Source organism: Lipophrys pholis (assembly GCF_963383615.2).
Source record: "Lipophrys pholis genome assembly, chromosome: 5".
Lineage (NCBI taxonomy): Eukaryota > Metazoa > Chordata > Actinopteri > Blenniiformes > Blenniidae > Lipophrys > Lipophrys pholis.
The window spans coordinates 17,628,765-17,652,570 of NC_137628.1; the positions used below are offsets into that span (position 1 = coordinate 17,628,765).

A 23,806-nucleotide genomic window follows, 5' to 3' on the forward strand; every position below is an offset into this window, starting at 1 on the left:
TATATTATCTATATTTTGGGTTTCTGAGTTGTGTGAATGTGATAAGGACAAAAAATGCTTTTCAGACTAACGTTCTAGTATTGTTTGATTTTTTTTGTAGCAGATTGATATCATGGATATATCAATCTTATGATCAAAGTTTTATTCAATTACAATGCATTTCCTGTGGTGTACGGTGGCGGGATTATGGTGGATTATAGAGTCTAAGCCTCAGTCTATGTGAAACGTGAGGCTACAATTAGTCCGCCTCAGGTCTCTGGCTTTATCTCTGTGAAGTCATGTCAGTGTGCCCAGTGAACCGACCGATGTCACCAGTCCCTCACGGTGGCAACACCAGCACACATTTTCAGTTGTAGTTCAGACCACCACACACATATGCCACACGAACATACACAGGGACCCCCTTCCACCACACAGTGACTCAGATGCCAACATCGACCGCACATGCAGACGCTCGCACATTAAAACACATGCTTATCATACTCCCCACCCCTGCAGGTGTTCAGGTGTCTGCTTTGCCTCCGTCGCTCCATCCCTCCATGCTTCAAATCCCTCATTAAGGCGCTTCTGTGGATCAGAGGTGTAAAACCCTTCCTCCTGCTCCTGAGCTCTCCCTTCAGCCCTCCATCCCTGTCTCCCTTCTGTCTAATTGAAAACGTGTAGAGCGGGAAGGACCCTGGGGAGGGCGGAACATATCAGAGAGGGGAAGGTGGAGAAAGAGAACGAGAAATTAGGAAAAGTGGAGGGGGGGAAAGTTGTTGGCGCAGGAGGAATGACAGGAGATGACTGTGTGTAGTGAAATGGTGATGGGTAATGAGAGAGAGAAAGGCTACCAGGGTGTGAACTCGACAAGCCAAAAGCCTTGGTTGGGTTTTGCCCCAGTCTCCTCTCACTTGAGCCTCAGTGGCTGCTCTGCTGCTCCTGCTCCACTTAGCTGTAAATGTAATTAAGAGGCTGCTCATCAGAGCCACAACAGAGGCTCCTGCACGCCTTAGTGCACCAGAGCTTCACCTCCCATCTTTTTCCTCGTCTCTTGTTTGTTCTGTCTCGCTCTCTTTCTCTGCGTGTGCGCGTACCACTCCCTTACAATCCAAATTGCAGCACGCAGCCTTGTACACCTCCTAATGAGTTTGGCAAATAGGGGTTTAGAATAGCATGCAAATCTGGACCCCTTACCCAATTAATTTACAAAATGCAAGCGAAAAATTGGAAAGCCAAAAGCTTTTGTAATTATCAGCCCCATTGCTGTGTGTTTGGAAATCATTTTAAACCATGGCTCACACAAAGCATTTTTCACAGTCAAGATAAGCCAAGCGATTGATAGGTATGGGGGAGCAAGGACACAGGGAGTCAAGATTGTGTGATTTTGGGATGATGTGCATATGATTTTCCAAAGAATCCCACCTGCCACCAGCACATCTCCTCTGGGACTTCCTGTTCAGGTGTTGTGTGTGCAAACAAGCGCGCACACATCAAACACACAAACGAAAGCACTTCTTAACGAAACCCCACAGGTGTTCCTCTTAGTCTGTCAATGCTGCCATTTACTTCTCCAAACACCCACTATAAGCAACAGAGTACTCTCCACCACTAACACGCAGATGTATGAAGAAGCACTCTTACATAGAAACCACACAAACACAGTTACATTCAGATATCGACATGATGGAGTTCTGCACACATCTCACACAGCCCAGTCAGGCGCACACACATGTACAGCTGAAGCATGGTCCCAGATGGTGTTTCCGTGTATGTGTAGCCCTGGGATCCATGAGGATGCTGGAGACATCTGCTCCTCAGGGGTGAACAGGCATGGGGGAGGTTAGTGAAAGCGATTTGAATCGACCACGATTTCATATTAGCTCCAAATGATTGTGAAAATGTTTCTAAGACACTAGAGACCTGTGGTGGTGGAGGCTTTGCTTTGGTGCTTTGTGAAATGTTACAAGCCCTTTGAGGGACGTGGCTGGACGTTTGGTTCTGGACATATGTGGTTTAAATCACTGGAGAGAGGAGGACAATTCCTAAACTTTCCTTAACATGTCTAAACCACAATCTGCGTGCGTGCATCTGCGCACGCGTCCGTGCGTGCGTGTGTGTGTGTGTGTGTGTGTGTGTGTTCTTCAGAGGCGCATCTGGTGGCAGGCCTGTTAGTGCAAAGAGACAGAAGGGTCATCATGGGAACGCTTGATTGGTTGCCAGTGAAATACTGAGGCTTGCCAGATGAGGAAGCTCGAGCAGTTGTGGCACAAAGACACTCACACATGCACCAGATCAGATCATCACACAGTCTCAAAAGTACAGCAATAAAGTGACGGTGCTATAACTTTCTACATAAGCGGACATGAATCTTCATCTGATCCTCTTAAGACTTTCTGGCTATGATATCTTCACTAAAGATTCATTTCATGGTTCCAAAATAAAAACACCCGAGTCTGCGTCTCTGAAACCATCATTGTCGAATCTACAAGACTCTGATTTTTCAGTCTTTCCCAGCTCTCCCCTCTGGTGCCTTTGCATCTTTCAGTCTCTGGAGTCTGCTCTTATTTCCACCTTTCTCCCACCAGTGTGACAGTGGCATAGCAATCACTGCTAACTGCTGGTGTCAGAAGTGGGATCGGGGCTGCTTTCAAGCTTGGAATTTGTCTGACAGTACAATACGCCCCCAGACTCCCGCTACAGTTGGGGGGGAGGTGGTTAGGATATATGTCTGCTAAAGACATAAATGGTTCACACATATTCACTCCCACCTGCTTGAGACTTAACTCTTTCACACAGGGAGGGAAGGTTTTACACGCCCCCACACTCCCATAGACTTTCACACGTCTCCAGCTGGAGAACTGAGGAGGAATCGTATTTAATGCCTTGTTTGATGCGGAGCGGCCACAGAAATAGACTACAAAAACAACAGTCTCCGAAAGTTTAAAAGAAGAACAGCATCACACCACTCACTTGTTAGGAAGATTAGAATAAAACTTACATGAGGAAAAAAAAAAGATTGTCTATTGTTTTATCAGTTAAATGTGGCCATCTTTCAAGTGTGTTTAGACATGTGTGAGTGTGTGCGAACGAGAGATAATAACCATATTTAACATCTTATGACATTCCAATTTCATACATGTTGTCAGAGCAATGCAATAAAGCAAAAAAAAAAAAAAAAAAAAGATACTGCTGCATTTTTCACAGGTTCTGCTTTGCTCCCTTGCTCCCTTGCTCCCTCACATATTTTCATGTCTCCCACGTTCTTCTCGCCTCTCCCTTCCTCTCTCTCCCTCTGTCTCCTCTCTCTGTCCGTCTGCTTGTCTTTCACACTCAGCAGCTGCCGTGTCCATACTGTACAGTGTGTGCTATTTCTGAATGAAGCTGTCTTCTCGTGCAGCCAGCCTGTGAGCTTCGCTGAAGCCAGACCACAACTAGCTGACTGTGGCTGTATGGTGGCCAGGCTCATACACAGAGAAACCCTAGAGTTGGCACCTGAGAGGGAGAGAGAGAGAGAGAGAGAGAGAGAGAGAGAGAGAGAGAGAGAGAGAGAGAGAGAGAGAGAGAAACAGAGAGAGAGAAACAGAGAGAGAGAAACAGAGAGAGAGAGATGAGACGAGAAAAACATACAGTGGCACAGTAGAGATTAATATAGCCTCAGATATTCTTTGGCACTAAAACAAAGACCAGATTCATCTTGGACTCAGCTTTTTTCTCTTTTTTTTTTTACTTGAACACATGCACTTAGGTTATGAAATATTGCACAGCCCATATTATATGACCATAAAGCTGGGAGTTGGGAATCACATCAAAATATTTCTGAATGAACTATTACTGCCTGGAAGTAGCGAAACACTGTAATTAGCAGTCAACATTCTTGGGTCTTTCTAAAATCTCTACCCTCTCTGATTATATCGTTTACGGTCTTCTGCCTCGCTCATTGAAACCTTGCAGGAGTCGATGGCCAACAGCCAAATGAGCACAGGGAACAATGCACTGCCATCAATCAATGGAGAAAAAAAAATCCAATCAGAAAGTCATGATTGTTCAAGTCCCCTTCAATACAAAATCAAATTGATTTTTTTTTTTTTTTTTTTTTTTTTTTTTTAGTGAAACCAATCAAATAAAGCAACACTTTGTTGATTAAAACCACCTCTCTCTTTTCCTCCCTCTTCCCTCCCCACTTTTTTTTTTTTTGTTGATCCCATTTTTATTTTATTTTTTTTTATTTTTATTTTTTTTGCCAGGACTGTCCTCGCCTGGTTCACTTAAGAAGCCGGGGAAGTTTGATTTCAACGCCCTGACTTCCCAGACGAGGTCCCCCCGCATGGCGTTCACACACCACCCGCTGCCTGTGCTGGCAGGAGTGAGACCAGGTGAGAGCCCTGCCATGAACTCAACAACCCCTCCCCTCCCCCCCCCCACCCCTCCCCGCTTTTAGTAATATGAAAAAGAGAGAGAAGGAAAGGGAGTGTCGGACTCAATTGTAGATTGTCACAATTACACCCCCAACTCCTCTGGAAGCAAACAAAAATAAATGTAACAATCGTGTGCCTGAAATATCAATCCTAAACATACCTGCTGAGAAAGCAAAAAGAAAACTTTCCAATCCTACAGTTGCAACTGCTGAGAAGCAATATGCCTGCAGAGTTTCACCTGTTCAGTGTTACTGCTATCATCATGGCTTGGCATAAATTCTTCTCTCTCTCTTTCAGCCTCTTTCCATCATCCATTTTACCACCATCTTCGTGCCTGTGTTTTTAATATTGTCATTGCATGGTACCCGTGTTGCATCCATGCCTGTGTGACTGATTTACCTCACATCTTACAGCTCTGTGTGTTTGTACGTTGGACTATTTATAAGTCACTTCTTGCATTTGAACAAACCTAGATATGATACAATGACCTTGAATGAGTGCTTGAAAGTACCATATGGAGCAATGGGCCATACCGTCTGAAGTGAAGATGGAGAAAAGTATTTTATCTAAGCAAAGGCGAGACAACAAATAGCTGATACATGCCAGCAATAGGTGTAACTTTGACATAGTACATGCTCGAGCCCATCAGTGCCAATGTTGATGTGGTTAGGTATGAGTTTATGATTAAAAGACACAACCTTAGTTATGATTTGTCCTTTTGCTTTGGTGTTTTCTCAAGAGCAAGTTAAGATTTCCAAAGTAAAAAGAAGAGATCGGAATTTGTTCTCAAAGCAGTTGCACATATCTACACTGTGCTTGATTGAATGCTCCAAGTAACCTCGGTCTTTCCAAGGTCTTGTTTCTTTAGAGGCATTAAGGACGAGTTGTCCTCACAAGAGCGTTTTGGTCCTACAGGATAACCAACATGATTTCTCAGTCTCCAGTCAGAGAATTCCCTAAGTCTCAAAGACCTCATGTTTGCCAACAAGTCCCTGTAGACTAGTCTCACTTTTCAAAGGAATAAATATGTCCTCCTCTCTGTGTCTCTCCCTCTCATTCCATTTGTCTCTCAAAGGGATGGATTGGACCACAGCCAAACAAGACCTGCCATATAAAGGTCATTTGGACTCATTGCCCTCTGTGTTGAAACGTATTGAATTTTACTTGCAGAGCTCCCCACAGTATATTTAGAAGATATCATCCTGGCTGGATCCTCCCCCACTGGGCCATATTGTTTATCTCCACAAAGCTGTCTTATACCATCTCAAAAATCTGATTTCTCTATTTAAAATTTAACAGTTTTTTGGGGGGGTTTTTTTGTTCATTTGCTCCCGTTTTGTACTCGAGATGTGAGGGACAAGCTCAGCTTTCTTTGTTCTCCAACAAACTTTACTCACTCTCAAAACGGGTGTCTGCAGAATGTTGGCTAAGAGATTTTCATGTAATAGAGAGGCTGTAATGAGACAGTGTTCAGAGATTGTCTTGGTGCATTTGTGCACGTACACGGGGATACACATGCGTGTATGTGTAAATTTACACTCTTGTGGAGGACTCAGAGCTAAAATGGCTGCCGTCCAAATGGAATGTCCCTCCGAGGCCTTGGTTCTATAAAGAGACTGGAGGATGTTGGGAGGGAGGGAAGGAGAGAGGGAGGAAAAGAGAGACGGGGGTAGACAGAGACGAGGGAGAAGCAGTTAGCAACCGTAGCCTGCCGTGGATGAGTTGAAGCTGTTTGTTGCTTAAGTCTAGTGAGTGCGGTTGTTGTGGGCTAGGGACTCGATGGTTTACGTTCTGTTTTTGGCTTCACACTGACATGGAGTGCTGCCAGATTGACTGTTGCCTGATTATACTAGTCTGGAGAGTCCGCTATTGTGACAGAAGAGACACACACACACACACACACACACACACACACACTGACACTCACACTCACTCGGTGAAAGACAACACAACATTCAGCCTATTCAGACCACATACATACACACAATTCAAAATACTAACACTCAGGGCATACCTGCAAAGAAACACACACACACACCTGACCACACATTAAACCACAGAAAGTTTGAGCAAGCAGGGGTCTGGCCACTTTGTGCGTACAGTATACACAAGAGATAGTAGGTGACAGACATAATCACAGATGCTTGTTCGCCAGACTCCCCTCACCTAGCAGCTTGCCTCTTTCGTTTGGTGTGCCAAATTGCCAAAGCCATAGAATCACAGCAGACAAGGCAGACACTGGAGCCGTGTGTGTGTGTGTGTGTGTGTGTGTGTGTGTGTGTGTGTGTGTGTGTGTGTGTGTGTGTGTGTGTGTGTGTGTGTGTGTGTGTGTGTGTGTGTGTGTGTGTGTGTGTGTGTGTGTGTGTGTGTGTGTGTGTGTGTGGTTGGCTGGCTGGCTGGCTGGCTGGCTGGCTGGCTGGCTGACTAATGTCTCTGGGAGGTGTTTTGTGGTCGGTTGGGAGCAGAGGGGAGATTCTCTCTCAACCTTCAAACTACTGGGCAGAACCACACAGCGAGGATATGCAGCTGATTGATTACACATCACTGACAAGCAATAAAACAAAAGTGGAAAAACCCAGTTTGTGTGTGTGCGTGCATGTGTGTGCATATGTGCCTCTGTCATACCCGAGTGGTTTGTGTATGTGTGGGTGAGAGGGAAAGAAATGAAGAAGGAGCAGAAGGCAGAAAATACTGTAACACGCTGGCGTGTATGCGACTGTGAAAGTGTGTGTCCATGAGAGTAGTGATGCCAGGCTTTACCGGCGGTACACAGGAACTTGTGGTCTGGTTTATAAAATGAATGGGACCAAATGTTGCCCAGGAGCCAGGGATAATGCAAGTCATCTGAAAGCAGAAATGGCTTCAATCAGTCAGACACAGGACAATGTCACAGTTGTCTTAGGTATCCAGATAATAAACGCTCTGAACTTCATCCATGATGCAAACTTTCTTGACACTTAGTTAAAATGTGCATGTCTCAACGTCTGCCACAGGTGTGCATGTTCATGTACTTGATGTCTTTATGTAGAGAATTTTGTATGCTTATGCCGTCTGTGCTGTGTTTGAACAAATGTCCTGAAGCTGATTGTAATTTGTCCACTTTCGGTCTCTCTTCTCTACACGTTTCTGCTCCTCCTCCCGTTTCCAATCTCTGTTTCTTCTCAGGGAGTCCCCGTGCCTCAGCCTCAGCCCTGCACTTCCCTTCCTCTTCTATCATCCAGCAGTCCAGCCCGTACTTCACCCACCCCACCATACGCTACCATCACCACCAGGACCCGCTTAAGGAGTTCGTGCAGTTTGTGTGCACCGACGGCACAGGACAGCCCAGTGCACAGGTAAATGATCTGTGGGAGCTGCCGAGGAAGGACAGGTGATGGTAGGATGCTTTGCTACAATAGTTTGCGGAGTCAAAGTGATGTAAAAGAAAAAAAGCAAGAGTACACAAAGAAGTCAGAGTGGCTGACCAGTTAGATATACAGGTGCAACAAGGTCAAGTGAGCCTAAATCTGCACATAGAGCACATTTTATGAAGTGGAACAACTTCACCAGGGAAGGTTTCAGGGCAAATACATCAACGGGAGCGGGAGGAGGCAGCCAGATGTGTTTAAAAAAAAAAAAAAAAAAAAAAAACTCAGCTGGAGAAAATTATGGGGGAAGAAGCCAAACCACATTTGACTCATCACAGGTTCAGCATATAAAGTAGTACCTTCTCCCACTGTTGGGAAGCTGGAGATCGTGTCTGTCAGATGTGTACAGATTGTGGGAGGTAGAAAATGTGAGGAAGGAAAGTCCTTCTCCGCTGACACGTCAAAGGGTAAATATGGTCAGGGCAAAACTGGCAGCTGGCAGTGGATTTACCACAGAGACGCAAGGCAGCAAACCTTGGAGAGGCTTTGTAGACAGATCAAGATTAGTAGTGTTGGGAGAATTAGGCATTTTATGTGCCAGATTTTTAAGGTGACAGGTGTGTTCAGCAGTTGTTTAGCAATTCCCCCTTCACCTGCGGCAATTTTGACTGATGATCTTTCAGTTTTCCCGGGAACGTTCTCTTAAGAGACACATGCGAGCACACAGTCTGCATTTTGCAACCTCTGCAGAAAGCAGGCTTTACAATCACGAGAAATTTTGTTTTTATATAACAACTATGTGCAAGTGGCACATTGTGACAGTCTTCCTGTGCAGTAAAGATTAAAGACGAGTTACTGGAAGTTGTGAGATGTAATCAAAGACGCGTGCTGGTAGTTGTGAATGAATAGGAAACTCAATGTAGAAGCTAATGAGGGCAACGAGGGGTGTTTCTGGGACACAGTTGAGCCTTTTTAAAGTGGCGTGGGCCTAATTTGGGGAAACATTAGTGAAGGGAGATACCCCCCTGAGAGCACCAATAACATGCCCACACTCACTTGTGCTGACAGCTCCAGTTTCAGATATGAAAACACAGTGTGCAGCTGACTGTCAACTGGCCTTACAGGGGCATCTGTGAGCGACTTCAAACACACACTCACAAAGAGCAGCGCTGTAAACCTCTACTGCAAACTTGGCCTTATGAGCAACTTTGAATCCACGTATTAAGCCCTATTTCACGTCCGATCACACTTTGTTGTCATCACTTCACAAACCAAATATACGAGGCATAAATTTAAACATGGCACACTCACTCTCACACACACACACACACACGTGTGCGCCCAAACACACACACACACACACACACACACACACACACACACACACACACACACACACACACACACACACACACACACACACACACACACACACACACACACACACACACGTTATCACCCTATTGACATTGCAGATTTTTTTTCCCCTTCTTTTTTAAAAGATCTTTGTTTTGCACTGTAACTACCTCCCTAACGGTCCCCCATTGTCCCCCATGGGCAAGTCAGTTTTTCTTTTCCCCTCTTGTGTGACATGCTCATTACTTTTCCACTTCTCGTTGATGTCACTACCTTTGGGCTAGGCTGTAAAAAAAATTTTTTTTTTTTTTTTTGAAGTGTGAGTCTGCCCTGTGTGCAAGCGTGTGCATTTCAATTTCTCCGAGTGCGAGTGCTCTTGGAATTTGTCTATATTTGAGTCTCTTCCCTTAAATGAGACCGTGTGTGCGTATTCGCGTATTCGTGTGTGCGTGTGTGCGTGCGTGCGTGCGTGCGTGTGTCTGGCTTCCTGTACACTGTATATTCTCGGGGTGTGTCCTGCTCACCCTGTCTGTATGGTCCATCTGCAGCCAAATGGAGGTGGCCAGAGCAAAATGCCGGGCTCCTTCCTGCTGCCCCCGCCACCCCCGGTGGCACGCCCTGTGCCCCTCCCCATGCCCGACTCTAAAACCATCAGCACGCCCACTGACGGTGGACTCAGCTCACCCGCATCTCCGTGTAAGTCACCCCCCCCACTCCCCTCCACAAAATCCCATTGATGCCCCAGTGTTCCCGCAGATTCTCAGTCCAACCTTAGGCCCCCATAGGATAGTTAGCACATACCTGAAAGTAATTTCATCATATCTGTCCAAGTACTACATCAAGTTTGGTAGACTAGGATAGTTGTAGCCATCATAGAGGTCTCAGTCTTTCTGTGAATTAAAGCAACAATGCGGCATTCCTCTGAGGCTTTTTAATTTATCAACTGAACAAAATCACAAGTCTGAGACTTCTACAATGGCAGTTTATCACAGTTTATCTGGTCATCTTTCATTGAGTTTGACCCGCAACTTTCAATGAGGTTGCAATCTCAGCAGCCCCAGGAGCTTCACTCCTATTTCATCCATCACCTTATGGACTGTACGGTACTCTACCGAACTGTACGGCACCAGCAAGGAACAAGCCTGTTGAGGCAGAAGCCACGCCTTTGCCAAACCAGAGATCCTCTTCTAAGCTCCTCTGGACCTTTTGCTCTCTCTTTTGCTTTGACACTTTTGTCTTCTTCCTCTCTCTTCATCGCTTTGCAAACCACTCCAGCCTCGTTCTTCCTCTATTTCTCTTTCCTCTCCCTTTCTCTCTCTTTTTCTCTCTCTGGTGTTGGGGCTCCTACTAGCACCACAAGAGGCAGTGTAGTTTCTCTCCCTTCTTTATGATGTGTTTTGTAGTTTGGGGGAGCACAGCAGGGCCGTGTGCACGTCGCCTCTGTAGCTGCAAGCCTTTGATCAACAGACTTTGCATGTCTGTCTGTCTGTGACAGCAGCAATACAATTTACCCCCCTTCTCTCATTTCTTTTTTGCTTTCTTCTTTTCTTTATTTGATATATTCTATTATCCTCCTTTCTTTGTTTCTTTTCCTTTATTTCTCTCTTTTTATTTTTTACTTTTAAAGGGAACAAAATTAGGGCAGTTGGCGTGGACTCCAAAAAAGAAACATCATGCCCCACTTTATCCACCCAGTCCCCTCGGCACTTTCACACAAATCTCACAACAATTAAAAATTGAGAACAACAAAAAACATGAAAACCACAGTGTAACAAGAACAACCCATATCTCTGAACACGAATGGTAGAGTTTAATCAGACCTGTCTAATTAACGCTGTACTGGGGGAGCGGGAGAGAGGAGTGTCATCAGAGAGCGGTGAGGCTTTGGTTGGTTCCACCCAGACAGGTGCAGTGCAGGAGTCGGGCCATGGGAGAGGCACAACAAGAGGGGGCACTGGACGGAGCAACCGGGGCACCTTCTCTTCCTTTTGTTTTAACTTTGTTCCCCCTCTTCCTCTTCTATCCACTTTTTCTCCCCTCCCCCTTTTCCAAGTCTTCTCAGATTAATGTGTCACTCTTATTTATTTATATGAACATCTATATAAATAAATATCCTATTTTTCCGTCTTTTCTCTCATCCCAGTGACTGTTTATCACTGTATTTTTTTTTTTTCTGCCCTCAATAATTTTGTCTTTGATTCTCAAGATATCGTAATCACAGTCATGAATCACACACACATGCACATGCACATCCACTGACATACATGCATATACGGTACACGCTCACCCTCACTCATGTATCAGCCTCCAGCCCTGTCACTGTCACCCCCACACATCCCCATCCCCCTCAACTCACTCAAGCCATGCACAGCAAGGTTTCTACTTAGCTGTTGGATGTTGGAGTCCAGTGAGCACAACTGCCCTAAATTTGATCCTGTGGCATCATTACCTGGTGTCACTGTGTGGACAAGATGCTCCGCCTAACCTAATGAAGTAGACGGAGCAATGGTGATGAATGTGGCTTGTTCATAGGTCACCCTGTAAATAATTCCACAGTGAATCCCCTTGTGGTTTTCTGTGATCACAGTGGCTTAATATTGAGGTTAGGGGCTGCTGAGGAGCGCCTGTGACTAACAGCACAGTCATATATCAGGGGAAAAGGAAGCTTTTCTGTTTTAGCACTAATCACTGAAGAGTGTATGCCTTCTTTTTAACCACAGAATAAATCGCTAGATAGAAGAAATTAACATTTAACCAGCCCGACACATAAAACAATCACCTAAATGATCAAAAACTACTTGCCCGTACTTTTCCCAGTAATTCATTTGACAGGGATATTTAGTCATAGCCTCTGCAGGTTTATATCATTTAAAGATACAAAAGAAATGATGAGAGCATCAAACTCTACTATGAGCTGAGTGTGTATGTGTGTGTGGAAAAGCATGTACACACTTGTATCTCTCTGTTTGTAGCATACTCCACGCCAGGCTCCACAGCTCCCAACCGGTTTGTCGGCATCGGAACACGGGACAACTTTCTGAATATCCCCCAGCAGACTCAGGTACCCCGCCAACCTCCCTCATTCAATTAACATCCACATATCCACCTCTCCCTCCTCCACCTCCTCCTACTCTGTTGTATGTATTTTTCTTTCTTTTGCCTCATCACCCAGTGCAAGACTTAAGGTCTACACATACTCCGCAAGAACACAGAAATCTGCTCTCTTTCACAGAGCTGACGGAGAAAAATGATACCGTTCTTTTTCAGCAGCCCTGATTCGGGTAGTTCTCCCAACTTGTTCTCCACACATCATCTGAGCAGAGCGTTTTTCTGGTGTGTTGCTTGACAACCATTGTGCGATAGGTCAGAAGTGTGGCATGGCTGTTGTTAAAGCTCAAAACCAGGAAGCAAGACGAGGACTTCACAGGAGTATTAAATATCCTAACCAGAACAAACCTTGTCTTTGCTCTTTACACCTCGAGAACACTAACAAATTTCTTTGTCCTTGCGGTATAAGTATCCACCACAGTGCTACACGTTGACGCCACTTTGCAGGCATCCACAGGGTTTTGGTGGACAAGCATGGGATTCAAAGTGAAGGCCGGCCGTGATACAGAGGCAATACTCAGACAATGGTACTGCCTTGACAACATCTTTTTCCAGCAACACCCCCCCACCCCCACCCCCCCTCAAAAAAAAACCATGAAAAAAAACCCTGTAGATTCAGGAAAAGATGAGTTTTTCCATTAAAAAAGAAATATATATATATATATATCTTTCACAGTAGGGGGTGAATATGTTAGAGCTGATAATCTGTGTTCTGCCACCTGCTTTACCGGAAAAGAAAGCATCAAATGCTCACACACAACAACAAAAAAAGAAAAACACCTTCCTCTTTCTGACTCTATTAAACTCAAGCTAAAAATAGGATCAGTTAGCAGGAGCATACACTCATCAGCCATAACTTTATGACCATCATAAACTGAAGTGATTAGCACTCACATCTCTTTAGCATTGCCCCTGTGAGTAGGTCGGATGAATTAGACAGCAAGACAACTTTTTGTCCTTAAAGCTACTGTGCAAAGATTTGAGAAAGAAAAGAAAGAAAAGAAATGTATTTTATTCACAACATGTACAAAATAGCACGGTGAAGTTGGTTCCTAGGATTTTTACCCATCCTGAAGGAGCACTAGGCAGCCGCTATATGGCTCCCGGGGAGCATTCGGGGGTTTAAGGCTTAACCTTGCTTAAGCCTCCACAGTGGTGGCGATAAGGGTCACTTTCCCCACTAAGATCGCTCGTCGATCCCAGTATTTGAACCACCTACTTTCTGAATACGAGCTTGACTAATCTCTAGGCAAAGCCTCGACAGAGATGGGCTGAATTATGATAGATGACTCGTCAGACTGTCTCCAAAACTTCATCTCGTGACAGATGTTTGTAGTTTGTGGCGGTCAGTGTGTCTCAAAAGTGGTTCAAGGAAGTCGAAGCAGTGAAGGCTGGCCCTTGTGGTCCAGAAGCTAAAAAAGCTAATGCTGGTTCGAGTGAGAATGTGTCAAAATATACTAGGATTCACAGTTTTGTAGCATATGAGGCAACAAAAAGAACGTAGATAATATTAGGCGTGTGGTCATAATGTTATAGTTTATCTATGTATCGAAGAGGAATTTTGGCAGATTGAACACACAAGTATGATGATGATGATTAGTTGTTTGCAAACTTGCTTTGCTACATTGAAACAGTGTTGCCCCTGTATCAAGGCCTAAGTTTCAGTATTGGTTTACAGTACCTACACCACAGTAATTTCCCCACAGTGAATGTAAGCAGTGCCAGTTAGTTTCGACTCCAGCAGTGTTGATTTATCTCTGCAAGGCCCCACAGTGTGTATTCGTGCAGCGTGTGAGGCCAGCAGTGCACTACATTGTGGTTTCAGCTTTGGCTGTGCTCTGCCACTGGGCTGCAGTGTCTTGGGCCTCCTCCATCACCAACACAACTTTTCTCATTAGGGGCTAACCGCACCTGCCTGCAGCCAACTCGGCTCTCCTGTCCTCCCTACACATGGAAACAATCTGCATTCCTCGTCAGCACAGCTCTCGCTCAGCTGCCCCCCCACCCCTCCTCGCACTCTCCCTCCAGTGCATCGGCAGCCCACCCTCCCTCTCTTTCTCTCGCTCTCTCCTCCTGCTGCTCCCTTTAGTATTTTCAAGTTCCCCACCTGCACCACTCTCCTACAGATGTAGCTCTGGCACCGAAGGGACATCCAAATGCGTGTTAGCCCATATGCACGCATGCACATACACTTCAACTCTGTGCCAAAAACTCTTGCCCCTCATTCTCCCCCTAAAATAACAACAGCTGCTCAGAAGGCTGATAATCTCTAGTATTGCTTATCAAACGCAATTGAACGATCTATTCTTTTTCTTTTTCTTTTTTCTTTTTACATTTCGGTGGGGTTTACAGCGACAGCACAGCGACAACCTGGGCATCAGTACCAACTGCTCCCAGTAAGCTGAGCCTAGTAGGTCAGCAACAGCCTCAGCCAGAACGAGTAACAGAGGTCTCTGCCGATCCTGCTGTTCTCTGGCATATGGTGAGGTTCAGACGATGGCCCTGGGCCCTGCCAGCCCGCCTTGTTGCCTGCTAGCCAACTAGCCAAGACAGAGGGAGAGAGTCTTTCCACTGCCATCAGGGCAAGACGCAGAGAAAAGCTGGTCTGAGGAGCTCTCTGGTGGTGAGACCGGAGCTACGCAGGAAGAGCGTGGAGGGAGATAGGGAAGTCTGTGTGAAAAAAGTCAGAGGGACCGAGAGAAAGGGAGAGAAGAAAGAGAGAGGGAGTTAGTCGAAGCTCACTGCACTCCACAGTCACGTCCTGGCTGTCTGGTTGCTGCGGGCAACCAGACATGATGTCATAGGCAGTTGAACTTGGACTTGAAGCGGAGGGGGGGGGTAGCGAATTGGGGGGGGGGGGGGGGGGGGGGGGGGGGTCACTCACTCTCCACTGCCAAGCATTACACTGAGAGCCAGAGAGGAAAAGAGAAAGGGGTTAAAGGAAGTTGGAGCCAGGAGAAGGAGGAGTTATCTCCCAACAGCAAAGGGAGGCAGAGGTGGCGGAGGATCAACGGAGGTTTAACGGGCCTGAAAATGTCTCCCGCTTTACTTGACACGGGGGACAAGAGCGAGGTCGCTGTTAAAGGTGTGGTGAGTCCTCCCCGGGTCGAGGCCTGTGGAATGTCAGAGGCAGCCAGAAGAACTTGGGCCTGTGCCAAAGCCTCCACTCTGACCTCTTATCAAACTCAGAAACTAGATCCTGACAGTTGCTTCCCTCAGTAGCTTCACATTGTAGCCTCAAACTACTCTGCCCCGCAGAGCGGACACATATTAACAGGATCGCCTTACATCTAAACTGGTAGCACATGACAGAGCAGCTCCAGTCCTGTTTGCTCACTGGAAAGCCATCCAGAAATGCTGTGGTCATTCTTTTTGTAGCTCGGTTTTGACACAACTGTTAATGAGTACAGAGCCTGAGTCAGCCCTGTTAAAAGCAGCAAGCGGTGAAGTTGAGGCAGTAACTTTCTCTTCAGCTCTGAATGGGGCAGCTGAGCTCAGCACATATTGTGAGGGAGAGGAAAAGAAGTAGTGGTTTGCCCCCTAGTGGGTGAAGTCTATGCTTCTCTACGTCTGCTGTAGCCTGTGATGCCTTGTGGCTGTGAGGAGGTCACACAAGCCTTTTTTTAATTAAAAAAAACAAAAAATAAAGGTAAAGGAAAACTACTGACAGAATTATTTAGAAATATGTTTGAACAGGGGCTTCATTAGAGGTAGAGTGATTAACACTCGCCTCAAAGCAAGAATGTCCACGGCTCCAGTCTGATTTGGTCTTTCTATATGGAGTTTGCATGGTCTTCCTGCATGGGTTCGCTCCACGTTTCCTCCCACAGTCTAAAAACATACACTTGAGGTTGACTGTGGACTATAAATCACCTGTTGGTGTGAATGTGAGTTTCTGTGTTTGTCCGTCCCTGTGATGATTTGGTGGTCACCATTGTGTACCCTGCCCTCATGCAGTCAGTTGCGATCGGCTCCGGCATTCCAAGTGTCCGGATGTTGAAGGGATTTAAATTGGTGAAGGGTTGAGAACCTGGTGACTTGAATTGTCCTGACTGGTTTTGTTTTCATGAATGCATACATGGCTTCTTCAACTTTTGATTAACATCATAATTCTTAGTGAATTATTGTTTGTAAAATCCGGTTTTGTACTCATACTTCATACTTTCACATTCTGTCTTGTTTCAGCTCTTATGTGTGTCAGTAGATATTCTTCTGTATTCTTCACAGCACAAACTTAACTGCTGATTTCAGTTCTGTATCAAATTGGAATGTGCATATTGTTCAGTGATTATAAACCCCTTTTTTTCATTTTTCTTCACAGTCCTGGTTCCTCTGACAAGGCCTCTCTGAATCAACAGCTAAAATTGTGTCATGAAAATTGGAAATTTGAAAAAACAAATACATCAACACTGATAAAGAACAAACTGCTGACACTAAAAGGTCTTTCTCGCTCGCCAACACTATTCAAAGTACTACTATGGAACCTGAAAACCCCCCTCATCGCCCCAGGAGGACTCCCATTTCAGCTCCATTTGAGCAGGAACCTTCGTCCCCTTTTATGCAGGAGGCTTCAATGAGATTGTGTGGACAGAGTCAGAATGCAAGGAGGAGGAAGACGAAGATGAGGGACTGTCTCACACACACAATGAAAACACAATATGGCACCGTGACAAATTATCAATTATACATTTGTTGTTGCTTTTTTCCTTTTTTTTATGTTTTTTTTTTTTTTTTCCATTTTGTTGTCTCCACAATGAAACTCCATGCATTGGCTGGGAGATCCCAAGAAAAAAAGATAAAGAAAAAAAAAGAACATGTAGTGGTAAAAGGTGAAGTCTGATGTGCAATTTGAAAAGATCGTCACCCAAATAATTGCACGCCTCCATATCTGTGAATTCTTCTGCGCGTTCCTCCTCCAGGTACACCATCTCATCCCACATCTACCACCGCACGCCTCACTCTGTCCACCTGGAGCTCAGTGCTGCTCGGGGCCGCGACCACCATCACCGCCGCGCGCCTGCGTGTCGCCGCTCTCCTGTTGCCTGCGTCGCTCAGCCCTGAGCTTCTTTCATTTCCGATTGGCCAATCATAGTGACACTATCCAATAGTGTGACATATATGCACTAAGTGGCTGATCTTTGTTTACCTGTCAAAGTATCAGGGTGTACCGCTGCGGGAGAAGTGATAGCCATAAGGCGAGTGCTAGAAAGTGAACACGCGACAGTCATAACACTAACTCTACATGTGCTCTTTCGTCCCCCTCACCTATGCACTATTAGTTTTTAATAAGGGATGAACAGTATTGCACATTGATGGTCAGACAAGCGATCAGAGGAGCGAATGGAGGCCGGCTGCCACAGCAGGCGTGGGGCTGTGTCGACGCGGAAGTCTCGGCCCTGAGACACGCAGCACTGATACGCCCTCGCACACACATATGCACGCTTGTAGGCAGTACAGGCAGATCATGCAATCCAGAACATTCTGTCATGCAGCCACTCACAATATCACGTTGTTGTTATTCACGAGCTTGAAATTTACAATAATGCACACACGGCATCAGCTTCAAATAATTAGCTTTAATTTTGTTCATAGGTGTTTTCTTGCTTTTTTCTTTTCTTTTCTTTTATTTTTTTTTTTCCGCTAGATTTGGTTTTGGTTTTGTCTCACCTGGATTGCTTGGGCTTTTCTTGCATGTCATAACACTTTTCTTTAGTTTGCAGTACATACTCAAATATCACGCTTTGCTTTTGTCAAAATGGAAGCGACAGTTTCTCGAATCTCTCATTCATGGACAGCACAGTAACAAGAGCTCATATACATCCTTTGCATTGCTTCACCCCCATACCCCTTCGTCTGGCCACAGAAAAATCCTGAGGAGTACACATAGACATGCACACTCACACAAACAGACGCACACAAAATGCACATTGAAAAGCACCCAAGAACCTGACATAAACATGAAAGGGAAGCCTTTACATCTGGTTCTCCAATCTGCCTTTGTTCATGGTTTTTCATTCAGTTAAAAATCTGTCTTTTTAATTTGAGATATTTTTCTATGTCGATGCTCACATTGAAATTGCTGTTGGTATTATTTTTATCATGACACAATCCAACAAAAGCCGACCTCACAAAATAACTGGACTGCCTAGCTGTTGGTTCTGTTTTGCAGGGATAGTAAACATGGCTGAGACCATGTTCTCAGCCTCTCTAGTAACATTAGCTCTATGTACTAAAACCATATATCAAGACTATAACAATATATGGAAGTGCCTCTGTATTCCCACCATGCAATTAGTAAAAAAACTTGACTTCAGGTTCTCTTCCCACATATAAGCTAAAGCTACAGGGAATGGTAGCGTTGGTGCATGTGGAAACCATTGGCCTAGGACAGATCTTTATAGAGGACTGCAACCTTTTTCTTTCTTTTTAATTTTTTTTTGTAAAGACAGAGAGAGAGATCTTATACATATATATTTATGATATATGCTCCTTTTTAACTTTTACTACATGAGCTTGTTGGCAGTCTAGTTATTTTCTGAACTCTCACTCCCCCCCCCACCCCACCCCACCCCTACAACCTGTTTCAGTAACATCACCTTACTGTTACCAGTACGAATCAAACGACACATGCCATCGCCATCTGCAGCGCAGCATTATGATACCTAGATCAACATGTCAAAAATCGACAGTAGGTTTGAAGAAAAAAAAAAAAAAAAAAGTGTTTGTTTTTTGATGGAAAGTATTATTATTGAAAAATATGTGTCGATTGAGCCACGTGCAATGCATTGGGTAGATCATTGTGTTTGTCTGTTAGAGATTTTTAAGAAAGCTAAGAGAAAAGAGAAAAAAAAAAAAAGTATTTGTTTCAAGTCCATAAGCTCCGGGACTCTAAACTAGAGGGCCATGAAAAATCCTAGTCTTTGTAAGTTGGGGGTATTTGTTTTTATTTCCTTTGTCTCTCTTTTTTTTTTTTTTTTTTTTTTTTTTTTAATGTTTTATGTATAATCATTTGTTTATAAAAATGTGGGAGGGCTGAAGGAAAATAATCTACACAACTTCAGAAGAAAAATCTATCATCAGATGAAAACTGGTGCTTTAACACTATAAAGTACATTCAGAATTATTATAAACGGATGAGCAAAAATAACAGACCATTTAGGAAACAGCATTATTCCTCTCTCTATTTGTATTCTTCTATTTGTATTGAGTAGGGGGAGAGGTTCCAATTCCTTAAGGTTGTGACACAAAAGGCATTTTGGTTCAACCTTTAGTTAAAATAAAACAAAACCTATACTGTCAAGCCTATTCATAAAAACCTTCTCAAGCACTGCCTGAAACTCACCAGCAACAAAAACAAAAAAAAAAACCAACAAACAAACAAAAAAAAAACCAACCCTCCCAATTTATTTAATTTCTTTCATATGCATTGGCGTCGGTACATGACAAGTCCCTCCCTGTTACTATAGGAGATGCTTCGCATCCCGAAATCTCTTGATCCCCATTTTAGAACACACCTCTGGAAGTTGTGATGAGACACCTGACGTTGAAGTGTAGTGAGTGTTTAGTCGAGAGCCTTTGTACAGTTACCAGAAACGGCAGATTGGGGGGGGCAAACGTAGCTGATCAATCAGGCATAAATATGAGGTCTGAGCCATTTATGAAACAGGCAGCAAGGTGAGCCTCTCCCCTGTTCCACCCCCTCCTCTGTAAATGACTCTTATAGTGCTTGTGCTGTAGTGTATAGTTTCCCAGCAGTTAAAGGTTGTCCCTTGAAAGTGCCTTTTGTTCACAGACTCCATTTTGTAATCCAGATCGCCCCTTTTTTTTTTCTTTTTTTTCGAGATGGTCGGAGGTAGCAGGTTGCCCCTGAGTGCCACACGGCAGCAGGAGGGTTTGTCGCCCAGCCAGCGCTCGCGGGCAATCTTCTCCTCCGTCCTCGAAATGAATCCCCTACCATTGTTCCTCCCCTCTATCCTCTCTTCCTTTTCAAAGCTATATATATATATGTATATGTATACTTATATATGTATAGTACAAAAGGAAACTGGTGTGAATTAGTTCTTCACTTTTTATTGATAAATGACAAAAAAAAAAAAATTTGAAAAGGCAAAAAAACTTGTTCTCGTTCGGCTCTTGCTTTTTTCTTTCCCTCTGTCTCCACTGTCTGTTTTCTCTTAGACACTGGAGTAGTCTGTAACTGTGTGTCCGTCACTCCCTCCCTCTCTCTCTCTCTCTCTCTCTCTCTCTCTCTCTCTCTCGTTCTGTCTCTCGTTCTGTCTCTCTCTCTCTCTCCCTCCCTCCCTCCCTCCCTCCCTCCCTCCCTCCCTCTCTCTCTCTGCTGAGGGAGGGTGAAAAAAAAATATTGCCGAAAACTTTTGTCTGAGCAGAATGCAGTTAGCTCACATGTTATTCTTGTCTGTATGCTTCACATTGTATTACCATACCCATCTTCTTCAGCTTCTCCATTCAGCAGCTAATGTAAGTGAACAAATTACGCTGACGGGCTTTTGGGGGTGTCCTTGGGTGGGTTAGGAAGGGACGACAGGGGTTCAGGGGTTTTGGGTTGAAGATGTTTACAGAGAAGACTATTGGGATCTAGAGGGCTAGATGAACTGCTTCGGGAAGTTGGAAAGGGGCTGCTCGGACTAGGATAAGAGTTTGCTCTATTGTTTAGCTATTTATATTTTGGCTTTGTTTTATCCCCCTTTTTGTTCCTATTAATTTGGATTTCGTTTCATATTTGCTATCAGGGTATGCTGTTGTTTAGGCTCTCTTTGAGGACGCCTCGGACTGTAAAATGAAAGCTACGAGCACCTTATAACCGGACTTGTCCTGCATGAGGCTGAAAGAGGGGGGGTTTGCATTTCCAGGATAAAAACCACATTCGTTCAAACCAATCTTTTAGCGTGAAGTATTGATCATTGCTGGTTTCTCACATGGAGGACCCTCCGCAGTATTAGCCATTGACATCACACCAACCAGATAGATAAAAGGCCAGCATCGATCTGATCTCTCAGATTCTTGAGGATTCAGGGAAGTCCCTCCATTTTTCTCCTCTGACCACCTCATGCTGGATTGCTCCGCATCTTTGTTCTGTTGTTTTATGTTCTTTATCTTCTTAAGTGTGTATGGTTATTGGTGAAATAGGCAGCACCCTAGGCCCCGTGACTCCCAACTCTTCTTTGCCTCTGTCTTTGCCCTCAGTGCAGCACCACTTCTTTGTGAGAACACCCCCAGAGCTCTAGGTGAAATGCATGTGTTAATTACAGTTTCTTTTCCATAAGAAGAAAAACACAGTTTGAGAAGAGCAGCACCTGATTGAATAAAAAGGACGTTCTTGACTGTACCATCTTGCAGTGTCATGTCTTTCTTTCTTTCCTTTGTCATTACCGATCAATAGTGTTTCGGTCCATCGATGTTCCTACCAAGCAAGTGCCGGTATGTTCTGATTTCATGGTGCAAAACTGCAAGCTCAAAGGATCCCAACAGCATTCTTGATGAAACAAGTTACCGTTGATCAATGTTGGTGATAAAAGCAGCAACAAAAAGACACTCCTGGGAAAAAGTCATGAATTGTTTGCTTTCCAGCAGCATCGTAGAAAACACAGGCCCAGACAAAAATATCCTATTCTGCATTAAACTTGGTGTATCATGGCTTTTACCTGTTCTCAATCACGTTTTGTTTCTGGGTTTTCTGCCAAGTACTCTTTGCTTTTGACCAGATTTAGTAATATTGTATTATCACTAAGCACCCTGTACTAAGCCATGTCTGTCTAAACTTACCTGAATTATAATATCCTCTACTAAATCGAATCAACAAACACCATTTATCCACGTTTTCATCTTGATTGTTAGTGCAATCTGGCAACACTGCTCCTGATTCATGGGGCACGAGAGCTGCTTCTTTCTGCACACACAAGGCAGGACTACAAATCATCAAGACCCTTTCAATTTCTGAATATCTCCTTTTTATGGATGACAAAAAATTATCAGAAACATGCAATAAATGTTCTCATTTCCACAGTACTATTCAGTGCAGCACTCCTCAGAACCATAGTTGTATTGTGTGTAGTTGTAAGTGTACTTCTGATCAATATTGTGATTTTTTTAACTATAGGCCTATTTTTTTGATACTACTTACTTGTATTTATATTCTTCATTGTACCATCAGGAGCAGCTGTTTTAATTTTTTCATGCACAATTTTGGAGATCATTATGAAGGCCTTGAAATTCTATACTATATCAATTAGACCACAAAACAAACAAACGAAATGACACTTAATAGATATTCGTTTGGAACTGCAAACCTACCGTTTTCTTGAATTTGCTGCTCCATATTTATTTTTTATTTATTCATTAGTGCCCAGAGGGGAAATTTCCTTTACCAAATTGACCCATCAGAAAGCATCCATACAGCACGGCGCTCAGGGGGAGCTAATGGGGGTCGACTTGTCTTGCTCAGGAACTCACTCACAGTGCTTGTTTTTTTTGGTTTTGTTTTGTTTTTTGTGTGTGGGGGGGGTGGGTGGGTGGGATAAGCAGGGTTGTAACAGAGGACTAACTGTTAAAGACCATACTAGATGAAGGGGAAATGTATGCAAATATTTTGTGTGGGCAGTAATGACCTTGTAGGTTACCACAAAGCGTTCCAGAAATAAAGTAACAAAACCTTTCAAGGTAAACAAATAGAATGTGTCAGCAACTACAAGTAACTTGGTTTTGTATTTGACCCAGAGCTTTCTTTTGAAAAACATATTACAATCTTGGTCGGCAAACTTAAACTTAAGATTGGACTTTATTTCAGAAACACATCGTGTTTTACCCTAAGTGCTCATAAATGTCTTGTGTCTGCAACATGTTTACCACTTATTGATTGTGGTGATGTTCTTTATATGAGTGCTTCATCAAAATGTCTGCAGTCTTTGACCACAGTGTACCATTGTGCATTAAAGTTTGTGACTAGTTGTCGTCTCACTCACCACTGTGAACTATATGCCAGAGCTGAGCGGCCTTCCCTCAATGTGAAGAGGTACACTCACTGGATGACCTTAGCATACAAGGTTCTTATTGGCTTGGTTCCCTCCTGCTTATGTACCCTTCTTGAGGAGACCAGCAGCCATTACTCCCTACACTCCAGTAACATTTTATCTTCTGCACATTCCTCGTGTTCGGGCTGAACCACAAAAGCAAGCTTTTAGTTTCTCTGCCCCCACTTCCTGGAAAACATTACAAATCGAAACCAAAATGTCCGACCTAATTTCTATAAATAACTTCGGTTTGTTATCAAAGACCGTGTTTTTAAAGTATTTCCTACTGTAAACTTTACTGTAGAATTAATATTTATTATTGGCTATTGCACTTTAGTCCAATCTGTTTTACAAAACTGAATTTATATATTTTAAACTTACCATTTTGATATTGCATACTGTTAAATCTGAATCAAATTTAGGGGGAAAAATGTAAACTGTAAAATGTAATAACATCTGGCTCATTTCAGCTCCTCTTTGGGTTTGGATTAGAGAAATGTAGACTTAAGGTCATTCAAACATATGGCCCGCGGGCCAAAACCGGCCCACAAGAGGTTCTAATCCGGCTGAA

General features: G+C 44.0%; 1 protein-coding gene across 27 annotated transcripts in view; it reads left to right on the forward strand.

Moving 5' to 3' along the window:
* The window catches only part of nfixa (nuclear factor I/Xa), a 111,731-nt gene extending 92,593 nt beyond the window's left edge, over positions 1 to 19,138 (forward strand). For 4 of the 27 annotated variants that reach the window (XM_080463168.1, XM_080463188.1, XM_080463190.1 and 1 more), the window contains 5 exons: positions 4,227 to 4,355; positions 7,563 to 7,732; positions 9,649 to 9,796; positions 12,073 to 12,161; positions 16,530 to 19,138. In XM_080463168.1, coding sequence (XP_080319294.1) covers positions 4,227 to 4,355; positions 7,563 to 7,732; positions 9,649 to 9,796; positions 12,073 to 12,161; positions 16,530 to 16,544 — 551 coding nt within the window. In that variant the 3' untranslated portion in view covers positions 16,545 to 19,138. Of the gene's footprint in view, positions 1 to 4,226; positions 4,356 to 5,472; positions 5,515 to 7,562; positions 7,733 to 9,648; positions 9,797 to 12,072; positions 12,162 to 16,529 lie in introns of all 27 variants that reach the window. The other 23 variants (XM_080463169.1, XM_080463172.1, XM_080463176.1 and 20 more) reach the window with 9 other exon arrangements.
* Positions 19,139 to 23,806: the final 4,668 nt, after the last annotated feature.